The sequence below is a fragment of the Carcharhinus amblyrhynchos genome, chromosome 5, assembly GCF_965287045.1.
Source record: "Carcharhinus amblyrhynchos chromosome 5, sCarAmb.v2.hapA, whole genome shotgun sequence".
NCBI lineage: Eukaryota > Metazoa > Chordata > Chondrichthyes > Carcharhiniformes > Carcharhinidae > Carcharhinus > Carcharhinus amblyrhynchos.
The window spans coordinates 57,495,294-57,520,887 of record NC_137328.1 but is presented as its reverse complement, the minus strand read 5'-3'; the positions used below and the strand labels follow the sequence as shown (position 1 = coordinate 57,520,887).

Here is a 25,594-nt window from a genome sequence, read left to right as displayed (position 1 = left end):
GATGACACCAAGATTGGGGGAAAGGCAAATTGTGCGGAGGGTGTGGAGAGTCTGCAGAAGGATCTAGATAGGCTGGGCGAATGGGCCAGGAAATGGCAAATGGAATTTAATGTTGGCAAGTGTGAGGTGGTCCACTTTGGTAGGAAGAATGGTAGGAAGGACTATTACTTACGTGGCGAAAAACTGCAGCAGGCGACGGTGCAGAGGGACCTCGGGGTCCTTGTGCATGAGTCGCAAAAACCCAGCCTGCAGGTGCAGCAGGTGGTCAGGAAGGCGAATGGGATGCTGGCCTTCATAGCGAGGGGGATTGAATATAAAAGTAGGGAGGTCTTGCTGCAGCTGTATAGGGCATTGGTGAGGCCGCAGCTGGAGTACTGTGTGCAGTTTTGGGCGCCGCACCTGCGCAAGGATATTTTGGCCTTGGAGGGAGTGCAGAGGAGGTTTACTAGGCTGATACCGGAGTTGAGGGGGTTGAGCTATGAGGAGAGGCTGAATAAACTAGGCTTGTACTCGTTAGAGTTTAGAAGAATGAGGGGAGATCTCATTGAGACGTATAAGATGATGAATGGGATGGATAGGATAGAGGTGGAAAGACTCTTCCCGCTCAAAAAAGACAGTAGGACTAGGGGGCACAGCCTCAAGATAAAGGGGGGGCGGTTCAGAACGGAGTTGAGGAGGAACTTCTTCACTCAAAGGGTGGTGAATCTCTGGAATTCTCTGCCCGTTGAAGTGGTGGAGGCTGCCTCGCTAAATATTTTTAAGAAGCGGGTTGATGGGTTTTTGATAAGAGAAGGGATTAAGGGTTATGGGGAGAGGGCGGGAAAGTGGAACTGAGCCACGACAGATCAGCCATGATCTTATTGAATGGCGGGGCAGGCTCGAAGGGCCAGATGGCCTACTTCTGCTCCTATTTCTTATGTTCTTATGTTCTTATGTCTCAGGGCATCATTCCTGGGACCAGTCACTGCCCCAGGAGTGATGCTTGGAGGCTGCCACCGCTTCAGGAATGATGCCCGGAGGCTGCCACCATCCCAGGAATGCTGCCTGGAGTAAACTGCAAAATCACATTCAGAATCCTAGAATAGGCATTAATTGGCGATTCACAGTCTGAATGGACTACTCGCTGCTTCCTGCCCCCCCTCACCTCTGGGAAAGTGATTGTCAGTCTCCATTCCCGGCCTAAGCAGGGGCTGAAGATCCTCACCCGAAACTCCCCAACTTGCAGAAATATTTTCTATCTACTCTATTCCCCTTAATAATTTGAAAACCTCAAGCCTATGTAACTCTTAACTTTCAAAGTCAATTTGGCACTAAGACCAAAGATCATCTAAGGGGAAACAGTTGTTGTGCTCCCGTAATCCACAATGTGGAAACATCAGGGTGAATCATTCGGGTATAATCAGCCAAAGTTGATTTGTTGCTCCTAAGTATGAATCAAACCTGAACCATCAGAAGTCTTCCATTAAGAGCCCACTGAATGGATGAAATTCATAGAATCCCGACAGTGCAGAAAGAGGCCGTTCAGCCCATCAAGCCTACATTGACAACAATTCCACCCATACTCTATCCCCATTACCCTACTTATTTACCCTGCTAATCTCCCTGACACAAAGGGGTGAACGAGTATGCCAATCCACCTAACTTGCACATCTTTGGAGTGTGGGAGGAAACACGTGCATACACGGGGAGAAAGTGCAAACTCCAGTGGCTCAGTATCCCTGAACCAGTTTCTCTGCTGCTGTAAGGCAGCATTGCTAACCACTGAATTCTGATAATATACATGGCCCAGGCCATTCTTTGTTTAACATACACATTTTAGCCCCTAATTTATAGTTAAAATAATAATGAATGTGAAATGTTTGTGCCAATAAGGCTAGGACCAGTTGCCAATATTTTTCTTCGCTGTTCATGATTATCTTACTCACCTGGCTATTCCTTATGCATAAAGTGATTGTTCACAAGCTGTAAAAATCTCACAATTGAGAGCAATGCTCTTTTCTCCACTAATAATGGCCTCAGCATGAGTCACTGGGTAGCAATCAGCAGAAGTATAAATTCCTGCATTTTCAGTATCCTGGCTATAACAATCTGCCTCAAACTGGTTCGATAATTGCTTTGTCCCCATCTTTAACTGGTCCAATTTGTGCCCCTTTAGAAATAAGCTCACTCAACGCTGACAGTAGTTTTTTTTAATTACGATGGTTTGTAGCTTGTTGTTGTACATTATTCCCAGTAAAATGCCTGTGGTGATAAACAAGTTTCATTAGGCAATGGTTCAGAGGAGCATGCAGCCTTTCTCTGTTATGCTGAGCTGATAGTGACTTATTCTGCTTCCAACTGAGTTGGCTCCAAATGTATTATTAAAGGTTGTAAAATTTCAAAGTATTTGTGGACACCTAAATGGAATTCCTTCAACTTCATTGTGGCTAGTTCCTAGGAAGCAAGATCTTGAACATTAGAAATCATAGAATTTTTACAGAGTAGAAAGAGGCCATTCAAGCCCATCAAGCCTATATCAACAACATTCCCACCCAGGCCTTAACCCCATACATTTATCCTGCTAATCTTCCTGACACTAAGGGGCAATTCAGCATCGCCAATCAACCTAACATGCACATCTTTGGACTTTGGAAGTAAACCAGAGCACTTGGAAAAACCCACACAGACACAGGGAGAATGTGAAAACTCCACACAGACAATTACCCAAGGCCAGAATTGAACCCGAGTCTCTGGCACTGTGAGACAGCAGTGCTAACCACTGTATCACTCTGTTCTAGTTATTCTTAATTCAAAATTTCATTTAAATAACTTTCAGTGAGTATCAGGTAGGTAAAGCCGAGTGAAGAGTACTCAATCAGACCAGGATTTCAAGCACAGTACGTTTTAACTTGGCCTCACCTGGTGTTTACAACCTGTCTGTTGTCTGCCCAACGTGGGTAAAAAGTGCCTGCTATCCAGTGGATGGGAGCAGGAGTTGAGCAACCACAGGTCCCAATGGGCATCCGCAGGGAGATTGTTCACCGCAGCCCTGGAAAGCACATTTTTTTTTTAAGTTAAGCAGAGGGAAGGCATTGGTGTCTGAGTGGCGTGGAGTGCTCTAGAGGAGCTTTACAAAGGAGAGAACTTGAATTACCTTGGAGAATCTTTGTGTTCCTTTGTGATCCTGCTGATCATCTGCTTCAGACGGAGGGATAGACTTCCCCACTCAGGATCAAGGTCAAATCTAATCTAGGTTCCGACATAATTGGACTCAGATTTACATGAGACCCTCAGCTGGTGCTTCAGTTATTTAACCCACAGTGAGAAATGTTGACTAACAGGAACAGAGCAGTAAGTCTGAACACTCTATTTTAAAGGGCCTCATTACTCCAATCTGCACCACCACATGCTCACTCCAAACCCTTTATTTTACTAGTATAATTCAGTTTTCACTACAACTATTAGAAATATGTGGGCCTGTACTGTAGGGATGCTATATGTTGCTGGTCTTTTTAGGGCAGTACCAGTAAATCAGTAAAGAGTTGATACATGCAATAATATATTTTACTGCCTCTTCAAAATATCTGAAATATATGAGGCCTTGGATTGCCTCCTAAATCAGAGACTATCATGCATAATTACCAATCTTTTTGGCCAACCAAATAAACTAACTGAAATTAACAAGGGGACAAATTAAAAGGGGCAGCTCCCAAAGGAAGAGGAACCACCTAAAACAAAGGACAAAGTGGAAATGGAAACTTAAAACATCAAATCAGAATGTGACTAAAGGGATCAATAATGCACCCCTGCCCAGCGATAGCATCTTCCAAAATACCACCTAAAAGGACAAGGGCAGCAGATGCATGGGAGCCCCACCACCTGCAAGCTCCCCCCCACAAAACCACACGCGACCCTGATTTGGAACTATAATGCTGTTGCTTCACTGTCACAGCATCAAAATCCTGAAACTATGGGTCTTCTCACTAACAATGCCCTCAGACACAGCATGCTCCCTCTCCAGGGGCACCTGGCCATGAATATAGGCTCGGTAGAGGGGCAGTCAGGTCAGATGATACCCCCCCCACCTCGATCGCCCACTGCCTGGACTTGTTGATGACAAGCTTTCATGCATGATTACTCTGAGCATGTTCAAAGTGATGCAGGCAGCATACAAACGAATGACAATGAACTGAAGGAATAGAGCAATCGAACAAGTATTTTATAATAGTAAGAACAGGGTTTGTGCTGTGAGGGGATAGAAAGCATGATTGGAATGAAGCACAAGTGATTGGGAGTGTTGATGGCAAGGACGTTGCTGTTGGTCACATTTTACCTGAACTGCCACATGTATCTACAATCTTTGGAGTAATTGGTGGCTCCTCTCTGCACCACACCACACCACCCACCATCGAGAACAAAAAGGCAAAGGATAGAAGTAGGAGAGGCAAAAGGAAAGTGCAACATAAGAACATTAGGAACAGTCAACGTGCTTTATCAGGTGGAATTTTGTCCACGATAGTGGTGCCAGAGATGTACGTCCTACTTTTTCCCCATTTCCAATGCAATTAAAATTTAAGTGCAGGCGACATGCACAGGAAATAGGTGATTCTGCAATGGGAGGTATTTCAGTAGTAAAACCAGCATAAGCTATCACTGGAGTAGACCTCCTAGTCAAATACCCTGACTTGGAACTATAATGCTGTTGCTTCACTAACACAGCATTAAAATCCTGGAACTATGGGTCTTCTCACTCTGCATAGCAGCAGCACTAGGACAATTGAGGATGGGTAAATGCTGTTCAAATCAGAGATGCCCACATCCCATGATTAAAAAAAGTCAAATGTACTGACACATTACAATTCATATCAACTGTGGAATTAGGGACATTTCTGTTATTGTGAAAAAACAATGCTGCATTTTTTGTTCACTTTTTATTGATAATTTATTTTGGTGTCCAGTGTTGCACTTGCTATTTTGAGGGATATGATTGAACTTTCTGGCCCTCTCCTCTATGCATTGTAAAGGATATCTTTCAAATTATTCTCAGAATGAATAATTGAAATATAGATGAACTCAGAACCCTCTAAGGACTCTGCCTGCCAACACCCCAAAATGTCCACCAGCTGCAGACAGTACTGACACCATCCTTTAGGCCCCTCATGTTCATAAGGACATAAGAAATAGGAGCAGGAGTAGGCCATCCAGCCCTTCGAGCCTGCCCCGCCATTCAATAAGATCATGGCTGATCTGTCGTGTCTCAGTTCCACATTTCCACCCTCTCCCCATAACCCTTAATCCCCTCGCTAATCGAAAACCCATCAACCCGCGTCTTAAAAATATTTAGCGAGGCAGCCTCCACCACCTCAATGGGCAGAGAATTCCAGAGATTCACCACCCTTTGAATGAAGAAGTTCCTCAACTCTGTTCTAAACCGCCCCCCCCTTTATCTTGAGGCTGTGCCCCCTAGTCCTACTGTCCTTTCTGAGCGGGAAGAGCCTCTCCACCTCTATCCTATCCATCCCATTCATCACCTTATACGTCTCAATGAGATCTCCCCTCATTCTTCTAAACTCTAACGAGTACAAGCCTAATTTATTCAGCCTCTCCTTATAGCTCAACCCCTTCAACTCCGGCATCAGCCTAGTAAACCTCCTCTGCACTCCCTCCAAGGCCAAAATATCCTTGCATAAGTACAGCGACCAAAACTGCACACAGTACTCCAGCTGCGGCCTTACCAATGCCCTATACGGCTGCAGCAAGACCTCCCTACTTTTATATTCAATCCCCCTCGCTATGAAGGCCAGCATCCCATTTGCCTTCCTGACCACCTGCTGCACCTGCAGGCTGGGTTTTTGCGACTCATGCACAAGGACCCCGAGGTCCCTCTGCACCGTCGCCTGCTGCAGTTTTTCGCCCCGTAAGTAATAGTCCTTCCTACCATTATTCCTGCCAAAGTGGACCACCTCGCACTTGCCAACATTAAATTCCATTTGCCATTTCCTGGCCCATTCGCCCAGCCTATCTAGATCCTTCTGCAGACTCTCCACACCCTCCGCGCAATTTGCCATTCCACCAATCTTGGTGTCATCAGCAAATTTCGACACCATACACTCAGTTCCCTCCTCCACATCATCTATATAAATGGTAAATAGCTGAGGCCCCAGCACCGACCCCTGGGGCACTCCACTAGTCACCAACCGCCAATCCGAATAGCACCTATTAACCCCCACTCTCTGTCTCCTATTTGACAACCAATCCTCTATCCACGCTAACACCCTACCCCCAACTCCATGCCCCTTTACCTTCTGCAATAACCTCTTGTGAGGTACCTTGTCAAACGCCTTCTGAAAATCAAGAAAGACCACATCCACCAGCTCTCCTCTATCCACCGCCCTAGACACATCCTCATAGAACTCCAATAAATTTGTCAGACACGACTTCCCCTTAACAAAACCGTGCTGCGTCTGCTCTATCAAGCAATTCCCCTCAAGATGCCTCGCTATTTCCTCCTTGATGACAGATTCTAACATTTTACCCACAACAGACGTTAAACTAACCGGCCTATAATTCCCTGCCTTTTGCCTGGCACCCTTCTTAAACAACGGCGTAACATTAGCCGCTTTCCAATCTTCCAGCACTTCCCCGGAATCCAGTGACGTTTGGAAAATAATCACCAAGGCATCCACTCTCACCTCCGCCATTTCTTTCAGAACCCTCAGATGCATTCCATCTGGTCCTGGGGACTTGTCCACAATCAGCCCCTCCAGTCTGTCGAGCACCGCCTCTCTAGTAACAATAATGTCATCAAGACCCTCCAGTCCTACCACCTTTCCATCGCTAACACCCGGCAAATTATTCATGTCTTCCTCCGTGAAGACCGAAACAAAAAAGTTATTCAAACGTTCTTACCTTGTCTGACTGTTGCCACCTCCCCCAGGATGCCAGACCCTTCCCACTTCATTCATCAATGCCACTGACCCTACTCCCTGCTCCAACCACTAGCACACGCTTGTCACTGAGAGTCCATTCTCCTGCTCCCCTCTCTTGTGTTTTAGAGTTCAACAAGGAAAACTGGTGACCTGAGACACAACCGCCACAAAGCCACTGGTGCACACCACCTTTAAAAGCATCCAAATCAGGTGGAACGAGTTTGTGTGCCACTGGCTTTAAGATAGGACTTCATTTTTAAAACTTATACTACCGAGTACTCTCAGCGTGCAAATGTATTACACATACGAATCTGCCACAGGACAGCAAGATGCCCGATATACCACAAACATGCCACTGATTTTATCTATATGTCTCAATGTGCTGTCACGAAATCAAAATTTCTCATCCTGTCTCATTCAGTCACCCCAAATGCCAGATTTGGACTCTTGTAGGCTCCATACAATAGCTCCCCCCCACACCCCAAAAGAAATTATTATGGATTGATAAAACATAATGAAATGCAATGTATCATTTAATAGAGTCCACTAGTGTTGCAGAACACCTAATAGCCTTCTCCTTCAGTCACAAAAATAATTTATTTACATTTCTAAAGGCCATGTTCACATTGATTTTGTTTATTAAAAATAAATAAATTTATGGAGATAACAGGAGACAAAATGATATTCAAAATACAATTTTAGGAAGCAGCATTATTTCTGGAAACATCTTTTAAATTTGAAATGTAAATAAGACCATTTATATACAAATATAATTAAGGAGACAAACACACCTTTGCTTCAAATACCCATCTTGCTGGCTAATGCTTTCACAAGATTGAGCCAGACTGATCTCATTGTTCATTGGAATAAATGAAGTACAAAGATAGCTAACTACATCTTGTTTTAAACTCCAATTTCATCTTGCTCCTCCACCGCCTTTTCATTTGCTTGACCCTTCATATTTCGGCTTCTTCATTATTGTAACTTCCATCTTCAGTATTTTCTAAGGTGCTAAATAATGTATCTTAATCACAAAAATTGCAAGAAGTTCAATTATTGATTCTTCTTCATAGTTAAGTCGTGCAGCAATTTTTCATGGGCATCTTCTTGTTCAAGTGTGTGCTAGATAAACTAGCTACAGAGTCCTCATCTGTTTCTTTATTTGCTCTTTTCCTCACTTCCCTGTGGAATGGAATGTCAGATTTATCAATCACCAAGTTATGGTAAAGACTAATTTATAATGAGATAGCAGGAATCCAGCTTGCCCTTATTGTGTACCATAAAGGAGGAAGATTTCACCTTGCTTTAAGTAAAATCTGAATTTGGGAACATAGTACAATTTTTTTAACAAGATAATTGGATACAATATAAAACTATGTAACTCCTGCCTTGTCAATGACTAAGCCTAACAGGGAAGAGGACTGCAACACTAATATTTCTTGCCTCAATAAGCACAAAAGAAAAATCGCTCAGATAAAGATAGCCAATTGACATGATTTGCCATTATTAAATTTTTCAAGTATGTGTATGGTCACAAAAGCAGAAAGTTTTAAATCACCATTTACACAAGACACATCTTCGCTCTATGTACTGCTCAGTGAAATGTCGAAGATTGGAAGATGTAACATGGCAGGAGTTCAAACACAAACATTCACAAAGTTCTGCTACGATCATGTCAGTTTTTTTGATGTAGTACTAAGCCCTACAAACTGTAAGGTTTCATTTCAGTGTTCGGTCCATGCTAAGTTATCTGATCTCAGCCAGAGCAGCACTACAATTTAACTCGGCACTCCAGATTAACTTGGCATTCCAAAATCAAGGAAAACACATTCCTGCTACTGAATGCTTTCCATTAGCTTCTGCTGGAGAGTCCAAACCTGTCAATGCTGAGTGAAAACTTGAGCTTGATGATGATGCTTGGCTCAGCTCACAAATGAAAGATGACATAAGAACAGAATATGCTGGAAAAACTCAACAGGTCTGGCACTATCTATGGAGAGAGAAACAGAGTTAACAGCCAGAATAGTTGGGCCAGCCACCGCTGCAAGAGAGGACAGGGAATTTGGTTCTCAGCCAAAACTTTGTTCACTGCAACGGACGCAGAAAATCCCACCAGTGTGAATGGCTAGAAAGTTCAGCCCAATGTTTCATATCCATATGGCTCTTCAACATTAAGTTTCTCTCCCCACAGATTTGCTCATTTTTTGTTTTTATTTCAAGTTTCCAGCATCAACAGTATTTTGCTTTTATCATTATGCAGAACAACACTTTGGGCAAGGAATTGCTGGGCTGACAGTGACCCAGGCAAGTGTCCATTCCACATGGGAAATGTTTTGAAAGACTAGAGTTTCTACAGATCAGAATTGAAAGGGGAAATAACTTTTGAGAAGGCACCAGTGCCAAGAGTTTTGTCTTTGAATTACTTTACTTGGTAGTGAATGCAACTGTCAGGTAAAGAAGTTCCTCCTGATGGAAGAAAGAGTAATCAGGAGAGGACTCCGGGAATTGAGGGGAGACAGTAGCATAGTGGTATTGTCACAGGGTTAGAAATCTAGAGACTCAGGGTAATACTCTGGGGACCCGGGTTAGCATCCCGCCACAAAAGTTGGTGCAATTTGAAATACAAAAAATATTGGAAGTCTAATGATGACCATGAAACCATTGTCAATTGTCATAAAAAAAGCCACCTGGTTCACTTTAGGGAAGGAAATCTGCTACCCTTAACTGGTCTGGCCGACAGGTGACTCCAAACCCACAGCAATGTGGTTGACTCCTAACTGCCCTCTGAAAGGGGCATTAGGAATGGGCAATAAATGCCGGCCCAGCCAGCACCACTCACGTTCTGTAAAATGAACATAAAAAATTTACTTACCCATTTTCCTATGTAGAGATTTTAGGTTACAACTAGAGGCCATATTTGACAGACCTACCCCATTTTAAAGAACCCGAAGTACAAGATTTTGGCTCTGGGGAAGCAGTCAGGCCTTCTGACCCCAGAAACTGATCCTAAGTGGCCAAGGGCGATGGTGAGTGATGAGGCGGACTGTTTAGATGGCTCACTTCAGTTTCTTGAAACTTTGTACCAGTTTTAAATAAAAGCTATCTTGCCCTCACCCTTTACATCACCAGCCACTCCCCAGGACCCTGCAAACTCTCCATGCCAACTCATGCCCCTTCACCTAGTATGCATCACACACATTAAGAAGCCATACAACAATGGCTGTAAGTTAGGAACTGAGGAGAAAAAATAAACACATTCTTTCTATCTGTCCTCATTACGAATGCTTGGCTGAGAGCCCAGATCAATGAAAAGCATTAGCTCATCAAAAGTACTGTTTTGACAACTTAAATAAATTGTAGACTTTGATTGACATTGTTAATTGGTTATGGTAAGTTGTAATTTCTGTTTTTGCCAATGTCTCAACCTATATTAAGACAAGATTAAGAGGCATGAAGTGCTTAAGCTTTGTTATTGATATGGTCCATTTGACCACTTTTGTGGGCTTGTAGGAGACAGCATTTTTTTTTTCCAAAGAGCATTTCCTAGATGTTTCTTTCCTTATTAGTTGCACACTTGCCATTGTTATTGTATGGGTAATTAGGTATGTGCATGCTGGGTGTATAGACATGGAAAGGACACGAGTTGACGTTGAGCTGACATGGGGGGTATGCAAGGCCATTGGAGAGGCTGAATGGTATGTGTAAGACCATTTGAAATTACCCTTCAAAAGGTTTCCAAATCCTGACTATGGTTCACAACTCCCCTGAAGGGCTCTGAAACACAAATCATGGAGAAACTAGCCTGACTCCATATAAATTGCAGGGGGCTGGATAGGCCAATGCCACAATAGAGCCAGCCAGATCAGGAATGCAGCCACACTGGTGAAAGTTGCTGTTGTCGGAAATGGGGGCGGGAATCCAGTTCAGTTAACATTTGGAAAGCCTTTTCTCTTTCCCTTTTGCCCAGGAACACTAAGGATACACAGGAATTTGCAAAACTGCCCAGAGCTGAAAATGAACAAACTGGAATAACACCACAATAAAAACTAGTGACAAGAAAATCCTAACTACAAATCCATTCATTGAAACAAGAAACCAATATTTAGGAAGAAAAGGCTGCATAGAATACTTCAATAAAGTAGAACACTGGTCATGCATTCCCACTTGTCCTAAATACATACAAAACTATCAAAAAAATGCTGTGTTTGTCTGTATCTTGTTCAAAAAATTCTGCATTAAAAATTTAATTCATCTTTCCATATAACAGGAGGTGTGACTCATTTGAAAACAGCAAAGGAAAATCACTATCAGGGTTGAATTTAAGTAGCAGATAGAACAATGGAGCATTGTTTTATATTTATGCTGTGTCATGTAGGAGTTCCCAATCTGGGCCATGGTTACACTGGAAGGTGCCGAGTAGAATCCAAACACTTCCCTAAAAAGCCTGAAAAAAACTGGAGGAAGAATTGTTCCAGGTCTTTCTTCTGCACCTCCTGCCATATGCTTAGAGCAACGTAGGTGAAGATGTGGGAGCTAACCATCTAGCTAGCCTCTCTCTCAACATATACAGCAAATCATTTAAAGAAGATGTCATAAAGTGGAAGCAGCAGAAATATCTGAAAGTGGAAGCCAGAATGTTGAAAGAGATTTAGTTAGGGTCACCATCACTTGCATGACATCAAACCATTGGATCACATGTCTCTGCTAATTATTGCCATTAATAAAATGATTTCATCATACCTTCATATACCCAAGAATAGCAGTGTCCAGATGGTAAACGTTTTTTTTAGGCACTGATATCTTGTCTGATAAATAAGAGCCATAAAATGTTACAGCTGGATGACAACTACCTGGATGATGCCAGTGTTCCCCATGATTAAATTTAAATGCAAGAAAATAGTTCAATACACAAGAGTAATTCTCTGATTTCATGCCTCATCCAGTCAGAGAACTCATTAGAAATTCAGGTGTCCAGCACATGCAATTTTAAATTATTTTAAATTAATAGCTGGAAAATCATTGGTGGTATGTTTACTTTTCCAGTATGTTCTCCAAGTAAGGAGGGATCCTCAGTGGGACTGTGATTTTGCAGTATTATCTCTACTGTGGTACAAAACCCAGAAACACAATTGAGTGTTTTTTGCTGATATGAAAATGTACATATTACCTTAGAATCGCTGAATAGCTGTTGATCGTATATGGTGATGGTGAAGATGAACTATCACTACTTCTTCTCAGACCACAACCAGAACAATTACTACCTTTCATCCGTTTTAGCTCAGCCACCCAATCCAGTTCCCTTTGTTGACGTGTAACTTTAGTATATTGATGTAAGAAAGATCTGGCCTGCACGTTGATATCTCATGTTAATTAAGAACAATCAAAATTCACCCCTGTCATTCCCTATTAAATCTCTCCCTCAAGTATATCCAGGCCAATGAGTATAGGTCTGTATGTCTTTTTACCACAGTATCAATAGAAATCAAATGTAAAATTCTTTGTTGCTTACTTAGTTGAGAACAAACAGCAAGTTAGCCAGGAGGATTATTCAGGGATTATTCAGAGGTAGTGTGTGTTACTATCTGAACAAGTTGTCTTTGTCTGTTTACTCCATCTCATGTATGTTTCCATGGTTCTGCTATCTAATTAATAAATTAAATGATTACCGAGCGAGGTGAAGCACTGCTTCAATAATGTTTGAACCATCCTTCGCACTTGTTTCACAGAACAGCACGTTGTATGTCTGTCAAAAAAAAATGAATAAAGACTCAGTCTTATAATTTGGTATCCTTAAATTCGCAGCCAGGACAACATTTCAAACTGATGGTCGCTGGCCATTAGCAGGTGGGGGAACCCACTGGACTCTTGTTGAACTGAACCCTGATATTAGCACTCTGCTTTTGGGTTCCCTGAGCAATCAGGTGGGATGATGAGCTGGGTCTGTCAGAGGATGGGTTTTGAAGAGTCTCTATCTACAATGGGTCACTTATAGATAGATTTCTGAGTCTGCAGCAACTAGAGGAATAGAGAGGAGGACTGGGAAAGCAATTTCCTGAGTCTCTCACTCCTACCTGGAAGGATTGCTGCAGGATCTGTAGGGCTGCAATGAGGTGATCTTTCAATAATGGGAGAAAGAAGACAGCCTCGCCAACCAGGCAACTTGATCATCTGATCGAATAAGCCAACAGCAGACGTGTGTCCACCAATTCCCCCAGTCTGGAAAGCACGCATCAAAAGAATCCAGGATCCCAGGAAGTTGCAAAAAGTGCCAAGAAGGTGCCAAGTTCTACACACGGACTTTCCCAGATTCTCCTGCACAGCACTCTTCTGAAAAATATATTTTACAGCTCCACTCATTTCTCACTCAGGTACCTTACATTCCCATGTTAGCAGCAATTAACACCTCAATCCACTGCCTTCCTGCACTCATTCCTCTAGTCATCCTCAAGGAATATTATCCTTCCCTGGTATCCACAGAAGCCATTATTAATGCTCATAACATTCTGCTCCTCTCTCTATGCAGAAGAGGGCCACAAGCTAGGGAAAGACAGAGTCCCAGTTTGAGGATGGTGGAAGGAGTAGAGAAGAATAGGCCTCTGGTGACAGATATCTTGACAACTACTGGTAATGCCTTGACCACTGGGGAAGAGGCTGAAAATGTTATTAGTGACCTCTGTAAAAGCCCAAGCCTGCTGAGGCACTGCTGGTCTTTCATGGTGAGAGATCTGATCCACTGCTGTTAGGGGTTTTGACTCACTTCATTGAGATCTAGGTGCCCATCCCGTTGCTATTTGAATATTTAAATTATCCAAAAGCAGCAGGGGTTCTCCACGTGCACTCAAAGCCAATTGGATGAAATCCAAAATGGGTGGAAAATATCAGGATCCTTGCCAGGCAGCACCTTTAGGAGATATAACTTCCTCTTGTATTCAAACACAGTTCTCTTTGCCGATAAAGATTTCTTCCAAAATTTCCTAGTTAATGGTTAGAGAATTAGCAAATCAGTGTTTTTCTCAGCTTTAGTGAGATTGATTGCTTTGAAGTGTGTGCCTATACTTTGACGAGTATAATAACATTCAGAAAAATTCACTGCATTTTACTTTACATCCAATTTCCCCAGACATATAACAGCATAGGACAGCCTGGCAGCACAGTGGTTAGCACTGCTCCCTCACATCGCCAGGACCCAGGTTCAAATCCGACCTCGGGTTACTACCTGTTGGAGTTTGCACTTTCCCCCCATCTCTGCATGGGTTTGCTGTGGGTGCTCCGCTTTCCTCCCACAGTTAAAAGATGTGCAGAATAGGTTAATTGGCCATGTTAAATTTCCCCTAGTGTCAGGGAGATTAGCAAGGTAAATGTGTGGGGTTAGGTGAACAGAGCCTGGGTGGGATGTGGTTGGTACAGACTCGATGGGCCAAATGGCCTCCTTCTGTACTGTTGGGATTCTATGATTTTTAGTGATTCAGTTCTTTGATTCTTACCATGGCCAGTTTCTCTCCATAGCTAACAGGGACGGACTTCTGTCCTTCTTGCATCGCCCTCTCTCTCAGATCAGCTTTGTTCCCCACTAACATGATCGGAATATTTTCATCAGTTGATTCCTTTAAATTAAACAAAAATGAATAATGTTCCCATAATGTCATCTTATAATCACAGGCAAGTCATTACTATACATGTTTTTCTTGAGTCTCTTCACTTAAAGGGGTATTATCCTTCAGTTTGGCAATTTTGTTTTACATTTTGGGATTGAATGGAACTGGAAAACCAAGCAGCATTTTCATTGTTTGTATGTAACATTGGCACAATGTGATAATGTAACTAATGTAGTTATCATATATGTCATTATTTCTCCATGTTATAAAAAGAGAAAATGCTGGAAATGACAAAGCACTTTGCTTTCTTCCTCTCTCCAGCACTTATTTTGCTTGACCTCCCCCCAAAATACGGTGTCTCTGAAAAAGCTGTACTCCTTTCTGGAAGGTCTGGCAGCTCCAAGTCACTTACCATTAAATGCAGTACATTTCTAATATTATCTATATTCCTTTAAATTTGGTGGTTCATTAGTTTTTTTTTGTTGAAGTTGACATTTATTTGTAATATGAGCACCAATAAGTTCATCAAATCACAAGCGAGTGGCATACTGCAGTATGCTGGGCTTCAATATATTCTATCACACAGTATGATTTCCCACATTAAGGAATTTTCAATTCAACAGGTCATATTGGAATGACAAACCCCTTTTCTCATGGACCATGTTATGTCGCTCCCACATGCTTCCTTAATGCAGAGGTATGGCAGTAGCCTTTCACCTTCTAAGACAAAAAGGGTAAATTTTTATGGAAATCCACTTTATGTTTGGTAGAAGAATCACAGATGCCCCGGAACAAAGGCAGGAGAAACCCTTCAAAAATTCGACTGGATCACATGGTGTGTAGCCAAGGAAATTGGAGAGTGAGAGAAAAATAAGCAGAGAGTTTTAATAGAACACTGATGCAAGTTTAAGAAAAGTGAAGATATGGTATATCAATATGAGACTTGTGCATGGACCTTACAATATGGAAGTAATGTTCCTAAATAACACGCCAAGTACGATTTTAATGGATTAAAAGCTGTGGGAACTGTGCAACTGGTTTCATGATAAATGCATAGGAAAGTGAGGCTCAATATTAGCAGCACAATTTGTCAGAATAGGTTATCCTTCCCCAGTCAGTTTACATTAATCATGTTGCATTCAGCCTAATATTCCTTAAATCTATCTAACATCAAAACAGAATCATTCACCTCAATCGTGTCAACCCACTCCCGTACATTGAGGAAACTTTTTTCACAGGTGACATCATATAGCAATAAAACACCATCTGCACGCCTAAAATACGATTTGGCAATACTCCGAAATCTGAAACAAACAATAGTTTATTTATTAGTGTGACAAGTAAGATTACATTAACGCTACAATGAAGTAGCTGTAAAAATCCCCTAGTCACCATACACCAGCGCTTGTTCGGGTACACTGAGGGAGAATTGGCCAATGCACCTAATTAGCATGTCTTTTGGACTATGGGAGGAAACCGGAGCACCCAGAGGAAACCCATGTAGACACAGGGAAAACATGCAGACTCGGCACAGACCGCGACCCAAGCCAAAAGGATCTTGGTGCCCCTTTCTCTGTTACTAATTTCATTACCCAAAAAAATGAATACTATTGAATGAATACATTACTGGAGATATTAACACATTATGTGTAACTAAGCGTGTAAATTTTTACTTTGATCAAATTGAACCCATGTGCAGTGTTCAGCTCTGGAGTGCCCATACCTTCGCTGCTACAGGTGGTGTTTTGGTAGCAAACTTGCACTGCATGTGTACACTTGTGTGTGAACCACACTCAAGACCACTCTGGAAATGCTCTGCTGATCAGGCAGCATCCAGGGAAAGAAGCAGTGTCAACACTTCAGGGCAGCACTGTCAGTTGCTGTGAAAGTGATCATGCCATTGGGATCTTTCCAGCCTGGAATAAGCTCGAATATCTCAAAAACATAAAAGCAAAATACTGACTCTGCTTGAAATCCAAAATAAAAACAAAAATTGCTGGAAATATTCAGCTGATCAGGCAACATCCAGGGAGAGAAACAGTGTTAACATTTCAGGACCCTTCATCAGAACTGAGGAAAGATACAAAATATAAATAATTTATGAACAAGTTGGGGGGTGCAGAAGAACAAAGTGAAGGTCTATGTTCAGCTAGAAGGCAGGAGAACTTTAATGACAAAAAGTGTCACGATACGAAAGGCCAAAGGGAGTAGTGATGGGACAGGTAAAGAAACAGAGGTGTGCCCAGATAAAGTAGATAACAGTCTTCCAGTATCAACATAAAGGAATAATGAATTATATTGGAAAGAACTGAAGCAGCAAACAAAAGTAAAATGGACATGAACCAAATAGGAAGCAGAGATTGTGATCGAAAATTGCTGAACTCAATATTAAGCCCAGAACACTGGACAGTTACGAGTTGAAAGGTGAGGTGCTATTCAGGCTAAGGATGGAAAGGTCAGAATGAGAGTAAGGTAGAGGAATGACCAAAATCAGGTAGCTCAATCACGCTCGCAAGAACAATGGAGAATTCAACATCAAGTTCAACAATTTTAGATCATGACAACTGCATCCATTTGTTTCATTTTAGTTTTTTTGCCAATTTGTTTTTCCTTGTTTATTTCATTATTCCTTCACTTTGTATTCAAATGGCAGTCATCTAGCCATTTAAACCTCATCTAGACACATCTTTTGATTCTTTGTCTGACTCATTTGGCTTTTGTAGGGTGAAATCTTTTGTCATTTAATCTCTTCTGTCTCTTATCCATTTACAGACTTTTCCTTTTGTTCTTCCCACTTCCACTTGTTCAGAATCTATTACATTTCTAGCTTCTCTCAGATCTGATCAAAAAATAATTGAACTGAAATGTTAACTCTATTTCACACCATTGATGCTGCCTGACTATTTTAGCATTCTCTGTTTTTTATATCTAACATCATCCAGTTAACAACCACTGAAGTATGAAGGGAAAAAACTGACTCTCCTTATACCAGGGGAGCGCATTACATTGTGTTCTCTCTGCCCACCAATAAGCAGGCAGAGTGTGCATACGGCTTTGCCAGGACAGCAAGCTTCCCCTTCGTATCAATTGCCATCAACTGCATGCATGGGGCTTTGCAGGCGCCACAACTGAATGTAGAAATGCCCCCCAAATGCACTGGAAACCATGAAGCATTTTCATGCATTCTAAACTCAAGAGCACTGGACTAGTGTTGTTTCTAGTTGAGATTCGGCAAATAGATTGGAAGATTTTGTTTTAAGACCACATCACAGATTGCAGCATCACATTCTTCTATTTACTGGCAAGGCTTGAGACTACGCACCAGATGGCAATGACCTCTTTTCCATTTTCTGTCCCTTACCCAGAGGCTGCTCAAAAGCTGATGACATGAAAAATAAAATGTGCACTTTGCATGCATACTTGGCTTCATTAATTTCAAACTTGCTCATTTCTGAACTACCTTTCTTGGCCTGCAGTGTCCCACAACTGCAACACCGTTTGCTCTCCATCGACGATTAAAGTTTTCATCTGAAAATCAACTCCTGCATGAAGAACGTAAGAACATGGAGGATAAGAGCATGTTATTCTCAGTGACATTCACCAGGTACACAGTCAGTTTCTGTTTGCATCCTGATCATGCCCAGCTTCACCCCTGCTTTACTGCTGTTCTCCATGGCTCACAGCTTTCTCTGTGCCAGATTACCTGTGATGTTCAGTTATGAATGTTTCCAAATTTCTTCCAACTGGACACCAGGAGATCATGGCAACCTTGTTGAGAGATATAGGGCCCTATGTGATCATTTAATTTTAATTTAAATTTTAAGTGCTGGGCGGACTTGAAGCTGGGAGTGTTTCAGATCCGACTTTTAGACCCGTTTTCAGGCGCTCCCATACGCACTCCGCCTGAAAAAACAGTATCAATTTTGAATCACACTACCAAAGCCTGTGGGTAGAGCTTATCACACCTAAGACACTGCTACTCCGATCGGAGTCTACAACTGCGCATGCGCAGTAAAAATAGGGAAACGTGCTTCCCTACCTCATCGCGGCCAGGCTGGATAATTCTCATACGCTGGCCTCCACAGACATTGCCTCACCCCCCCACAACATAAATAACTTCCTTATTACCCACTCACCCCACCACCCAGACCAATCACGGCCCCCTGACCCCCTCACCCCACCGATTGCATGCAGAGTGGCAGCAGACCCTCCCTTCCTTCCAACCAATTGCATGCAGAGTGGCAATGGACCCCCATTTCCCCCCCCCACCCCAACAAATCACGTGCAGTGTGACAGCAGACCTCCCTGCCCCCACCAAAAAGCGATTTGACCTATCTTTCCTCCCCACATCCACCAGAGAATCATGTGACCTGCTTCCCTCCCTCCCTCCTACCCCCACCAGAGAGCCATCTGACCCAGCTCCCTCCTACCCCCACCAGAGAGCCATCTGACCCAGCTCCCTCCTACCCCCACCAGAGAGCCATCTGACCCAGCTCCCCTGCTCCCCCAACCACTGATCTGAGTCAGAGAGTCACCAGAAGCTCTGAATTTACCTCCTCAGAAGCCCATGGAGTGCCCGAATTGGACTTTTGCAGACCAAACCTGGATGGGCAAATGCAGTGGTAAAGGCAGAAGTGCCAAAAAGTTTGGGCATGCAGCCCATTAAGATAACTTAAATGCGTGCAAATGCATGCATGCCTGTTTCGGGCATGGTCCGGACACAGCCATTTTCAGACATCGGTAAAGGGGGAAATGGGCATGGAGGTGGGACGGATAGTGCTACTCACCTCACGCCCAACTTTACCAAGTTTTTGCGCCCGTAAACAGTGCAACTTGATGGTAAAAATCGGGCCCATAGCATTCTCGGGGAATTGACAAGGTAGATGCTAAAAGATTGTTTCTCCCTGTAGGAGAGACCAGGACAAGAGGGCATAATAATTTCAGAGTAAGGGGTTACTCATTTAAGACAGAAATGAGGAGGAATGTCTTCTCTCAGAGGATAGCGGAATCCATTACCACAGAGGGCTGTAAAGGCTGGATCGTTAAGATAGACATATTTTTAATCAGGAAGAGAATTAAGGTTATGGGGATAAGGCAGGAAAGTGGGATTGAGGATTATCATATCAATTGAATGGTGAAGCTGACTTGATGGGATAAATGGCCTGCTTCTGCACCTATGTCTTATGGCCCTATGATCACTTTTAATTCTTGTTTGCTCCCTTGTCATTGCCTCCATACCCTCCTCAGCATTTTGCTCAGGCTATATTAAGTCATGAAAAAGGCTCGGCATTCTGTTCAACCAGAAGCTCTGATTAAAAACTATATCCCATTCACCATCAAGACAACAAATGTCAATCCCATAACATCGTCTACCATAGTGAAATCATTATCCACACATTTCGTTCCTCTAAATTCAATTTCAACATCTGTCTTCCATTGTATACTGCTGCATAAACTCCAATGTATCCAAAATTCAGCTGTAACATAGTGGCTAGCACTGCTGCCTTACAGTACCAGAGACACAGTTACAATTCCAGCCTCGATCACTGTCTGTGTAGGGCTTACACATTCTCCCGTGTCTGCATGGGTTTCCTTCCACACTCCAAAGGTGTGCAGGTTAGGGTGATTGACCATGCTAAATTACCTCTTAGCAGGGGTAAATACATAGGCTTATGGGGATAAGGCTTGGATGGGATTGTCAGTGTGGACTTGATGGGCTGAATGGCCTCCTTCTGCACTGTAGGATTCTATGATCCTATGCTTAAGGCTGTCATGCACATTGCATCTATCCTCACTCGTCAATGCTGTCTCAGTCCACCAACAGATTTAATTTAAAATAAAATACTCATTCTTGCCTTCATTTTCTAACCTCTGTGGCCTCATTCCAATTCTATCAAGAACTCCCCAGTCTTCTGTCCCTTTTTGCATCCTTCATTCCTCAGACCTAAGTCTTGCGCATATGGCCCCTTCGCTACTCCACCACTGCTAGCAAACCCATCCACTGCCTCAGTGCTTCATTTTACAATTGACAATGAGATCTATTGTTGTAATAATGAGGTTTCATTGTCAATTATTCTTTATTTTTGCTTGTTAATCATGTTCTAAAGGCCTGAGTATGAAAATGGTTCTAGTGATACAACATTTTGTGTAAAGATTTTGTAAACAATTTAAATAGTTGGGGAGCAACTTTTCAAATTTCTAATCTGTAAACCTAAATTTAACATTGCATGCAGCTGCAAACTCAATATCAATTGTAGGTGCCAGCCTTGAATTAGTGATCAAAGTAGTTTAAAGTTCATTTATTAATGTCACAAGTAGGCTTACATTAACATTGCAATGAAGTTACTGTGAAAATCCCTAGTCGCCGTCCTCTGGCGCCAGTTCTGGTACACTGGGAGAAAATTTAGCGTGGCCAATGCACCTAACTAGCATGTCTTCGGACTGTGGGAGGAAACTGAAGCACCCGGAGCAAACCTACGCAGACACGGAAAGACTCCGTGCAGATAGTGACCCAAACCAGAATTGAACATAGGTTCCTGGCACTATGAGGCAGCAGTACTAATCACTGTGCCATCATGCCACCCTAATTCAGTGCTTGAGCAAAAATTAAGCTGACACATCACTGCATTGCAGAGGGAGTGCTACACTGTCAGCAGCTGATATCTTTCAGATGAGCCTGTTAAACTAGCAGCTGTCATCTCTCGTAGAAGTCAAAGATTCAGGACTCCATTCAAAGTAGAACAGAGGATTTTTCCTGATGTCTTGGCCAATAATTACCCACCAACAAACATGTGGGGCAGGATCTTACAGTTTGCCACACCGGTCAATTGGCACAGTGAGGTGGTAAGATCGGACGAGAGGCGAAAAATCGGGTTCACATCTGACTTCTCGCCTCTTACAATCTTTCTGGCCCCATTCCGCCAGCAAAAGCAGCCTGATTTAAATATTAGTCACATGTACAACATGTCATTAACGTGCCTGGGACACAATAGGCCAGGATCACTTACCTTAGTCCCCTCGCCAGTGAAGGTCCTCACCAGTGAGGAGCACAGATGGTCTCCAGCAACGGGAGATGTGATGGTCTCGCCGGTGGGTCTGGACATCATTGAAGCATCGTGGATGCTCGGAAACAGGGATGGACAGTGCCAGCCTGGCACTTTGGCACTGCCCACCAGGCTGTGCCAAGGGAGTGGAGCCATGATGGGATGAGGTGACGATATCTCCCAGTACACAGACTGTACATACACAGTTTACTGGGAGATTGGAGCGCTTGCACAATGATGCCCCTAGACTTCAACTACCTGCCTCAAGTGTGCTGAGACTCCACCCATCCTCGGCTGGTGAGATTCACATTACATCCTCCGTATTGTGCAGGGTGCTGTAAATTACCATGACCTACCCCACTAGAAAAACAGGTGAGAAAACCTTCCATTTACACTTAGAATCTTTTGGAGAAAATTCCGTCCATGGCCAGACTTTGCAGTCAATGGTGCAACAATGGTTTAAATTTGGCGCTAAATCAAGAGGATTTCCAGTGCAACACAAACATGTCAGCAAGCAGGGTAAACAGGCAATCACACTAAATTCCCACAGGCAGAAAACCAGGAAATCAATACTCTTGAGTTTCAAAGTAATATTTCAGGTAGAAAAATACTTATGATTGAATTAAGATAGAAACTAAAATAAAGATTTTCCACTGATAGCAGTATTTGGAGGGGCCTCAACAATGCACCATTGCTAGAATCACTAACAATAATTTCTGGATTTCTGCTTAGTTTGCAGATGTGCAAACTTCCAAAGCTGCTGTCAGTTTCCGTGAAAAGATGAATGCTGAACTTTACTGTTATTATCACAGCAGAAGCTGGGCAGATGATTGGTAATTTAACACACTGCTGTTTGCGGAACATCACTGGGTATGAGTTCACTGTTGCAGCTCCTTCCAATAGTGATTACACTTCAAAAGTACTTCAATGGATATAAACAATTTGGATGTCATGACATCATGAAAAGTTCTATACAGATGCAACTTATGAAATATAAAGAAGCACTAACACTTTAAAGATGAGAAAGGCACTACAGTGGCCTAGAAAATGCTCAAGTCTTATGGCTGCAACAGGAGGTTTAGAAAGTATAGTGTTGCTGCATGGTTATCATCTTGGGATTTTATCAGATAGAACATCCATCGCTACAATCTCCCAAATCGGGGGAAGGACCAACGACTCCCTACACTGGGTGGTCCCATTTTCTTGATCCTAGTCAGAGGCAAGTTTGAATTCTGGTACACCCAATAAAATCAGGCATATCTGCTTGCTGAAGTGCAAGTGGGCCCATTTAGGTTGGGTGGAGAAAGCACAATGCTTCATTTTCTGCACACGAATTGTTCAAACACTGGACCAGCCAGCTCTTTCTAGGTGTCCAGGTTTGGCAACAGAGGTGGGGTTTGGCATCAAAGCTAAATTGAGGAGCCCCTATCTTCTGGGCAAGAACAGTTTAGTGAGATGGAAAGCACAGTCCATAGCAAGACATGGTCCTCATGGAACCGTCAGGATTGTGCCCCAGTGGATTTTCTGGGTTAGAGACTGGACAGAGACTCATTGACCTCGACATGAACAATGCTTATAAAATAGGCAGCCAAGGCTAAAGGAGCCGACTGACAATGTAACCAATATGTGAGGAAATTAAGGAAACAAGTTGTTTAAGCTGACAAAACATACCTAAAGTGGCACTGGTGTTCCCACGAAATTCATTTTTGCAGAGTCGTAAAAGAAAGCTCGATTTGCCTACGGCTGCGTCCCCAGCAAGCACTATCTTGAAAGCCTTGTCTGACTGAGGATATTTGAAGTTCCCAGTTGTGCTATTAGGCTGAAAAAGGGCAAGATTGAATCAGAATGACTTTGGTCCTTTTAAAGGCCAATTATAAGCTCCGAGTAAAGCAAAATAATCACTTTTGAGTTTCGAATAAATCAGTCTTTTATCAGGTTCACCTATTATCCACATCCTTTACATGAATGAACTGTGCAACAGTCAGATTGAAAATTATTCTCTTTCTTCATATCCCACATTTATTTTTTAACCTAACAGTATGTGCAATATGAGATAGACTAAACATGTAAATCTATTTGGATGGAGCTTAGAGATCTAATGGGAAAAAAAAAATCAGCTCTAAATGGTCACGTTGCTAACAAGTTCTTGCTGGCAGGTATTTAAACGCAAGGATCCATTTTACGTATTTCTTTTCCTCCCATTTTCTGGTGCTACTAGCTGATACTGATCTATATTTTTAACTTCATAGCCCTCATTTTGCACAATATATGAACCTGGGGAAAAGGGGTAGAATTTCCATGAGGATTGTCTCGATATCTATTTTGTGTTTGTTTTAGTGTTTCTGCAGAACCCTTGTCCAAGTTATGGCAGGATAAAGGATGTCTCACAATCACCAAAATAGACCCCATCAGTCTCGCAGCAGTCACAGACGAATTTATCAGCCAAATGAGGCTGTGGAAGTTCTTCCACAAACCCCAAATTGTGATATTTCTTACTGTCCAACGCCAGCATCTCCACATCAGGATAAAGGATCCCAGAGATATTACTACTGTCAGAGTCTATAGACTATTTAAATCATGGAAAGCGATGAACATTGGGCTGGGGTGGAAAGAAGGAAAAGATCATTAAATATCACATTGGGCCTGACTTCCTTTCACCCTATAGTCATTTTCCAGTTGCAATCACCTTAAATTCATGAAAATGTAGCTATATTTCCCAATCCTTTGCTCAGGAGACAAGAATGTACTCCTGCCTGGCTGATATCAGCCAATTTAACATTGACAACAGACTGATATGAGTTCTTCCTGGTCTCACCAGGGAATTCAGCACCTTTTTAAATCACTATTAAATTTAAGCTTATTTATTAGTATCATAAGTAGCCTTACATTAACACTGCAATGGAGCTATTATGAAAATTCCCTAGTCCCAACCTCTGACGCCTGTTCACTGAGGGAGAATTTAGCATGGCCAATGTACCTAACCAGCACCTTTTTCGGACTGAGAGGGGAAACCAGGACACCCAGAGGAAACTGATGCAGACATGGAAAGAATGTGCAACCTCCGCACAGACTGTGACCCAAGCTGGGAATCGAACCTGGGTCCCTGGTCTGTGAGGCAGCAATGCTAACCATTGCGCTAACCACAATGGCATGGTGTCATTATTAAAAAAAAGTCCACATAAGTAAATATAGATCAATACAACTACTTGATATGGAAGTGGAGTTTTGTTTCGAAATGAGGATAAGCATTACCTGCGGTGAGAATGCAGAGATACAGCGCCTTGATGGAGGGGCTCCAGAATTGCTCCGGCTCTCTACTTGGGAGGGTTTCCAGTCTGGATCCGTGCTTGTACTGTCCTGGTTAAAAGTCACCTCATTCTGGATTTCAGACAAACAAATCACAAATAAATTGTAGCCCAGAGAGGTAAATGTAGAAGATTAGCTTCACTCTATCTGACTGTTATTCTCCAGTGCCTTGCTTCTAATCTTTGCAATTTTGTAGCTGTCTATTGACAGTTGAAATGGGAAAACTTACAACTCAAGATTATTAACTCGTCAAATTATAGAAGTAATAATCTGCATACATACAGCACCATTCAAACTCCGAGCAGCCCAAAGCACTCCACAACCAATGAATTTTTTAACCAGTCACTTTTGTAATGTAGGAAACTATGCACACAATAAGGTCCCACAAACAATGAGACCATTTGTGAAATTATTTGAGGCAAAATATTGGTCAGGACACCAGGCGATCTCTACCACTTTTCCTTAGATAGTGAAATGGAATATTTTACTTGCATTGGACAAAGCAGATGGATACTCTCTTGTTCAGCACTTTATCTTGAAAAAAAGTCAGCACTCTTGACAGGATAGCACTCAAGTCTCAGCCTTGATAACATGTCCAAGTCTTGGAGAGGGGCTTAAGTACTCAATCTTCTGACTCAGAGGTGAAAGTGCTACCATGAGCCAAGACTGACACTGAAAAGCTTTTACATTTAATCCCATTTCAAGTTTTACAAGCTAGTAATGTATCAGGTGCATACTGAGC

At 42.5% G+C, this 25,594-nt stretch overlaps 1 protein-coding gene across 1 annotated transcript in view; it reads right to left on the bottom strand.

Moving 5' to 3' along the window:
• Positions 1 to 7,571: 7,571 nt before the first annotated feature.
• Positions 7,572 to 25,594, bottom strand: part of rasef (RAS and EF-hand domain containing) — a 59,635-nt gene continuing 41,612 nt past the window's right edge. Inside the window, exons 12-18 of the mRNA XM_080188856.1 lie at positions 24,799 to 24,924; positions 23,218 to 23,365; positions 17,964 to 18,045; positions 15,693 to 15,807; positions 14,393 to 14,512; positions 12,575 to 12,651; positions 7,572 to 8,090 (exon numbers count right to left, since the gene is read on the bottom strand). Of these exons, the coding sequence (XP_080044982.1) occupies positions 7,982 to 8,090; positions 12,575 to 12,651; positions 14,393 to 14,512; positions 15,693 to 15,807; positions 17,964 to 18,045; positions 23,218 to 23,365; positions 24,799 to 24,924 (777 nt within the window). The 3' untranslated portion in view covers positions 7,572 to 7,981. The remainder of the gene's footprint in view (positions 8,091 to 12,574; positions 12,652 to 14,392; positions 14,513 to 15,692; positions 15,808 to 17,963; positions 18,046 to 23,217; positions 23,366 to 24,798; positions 24,925 to 25,594) is intronic.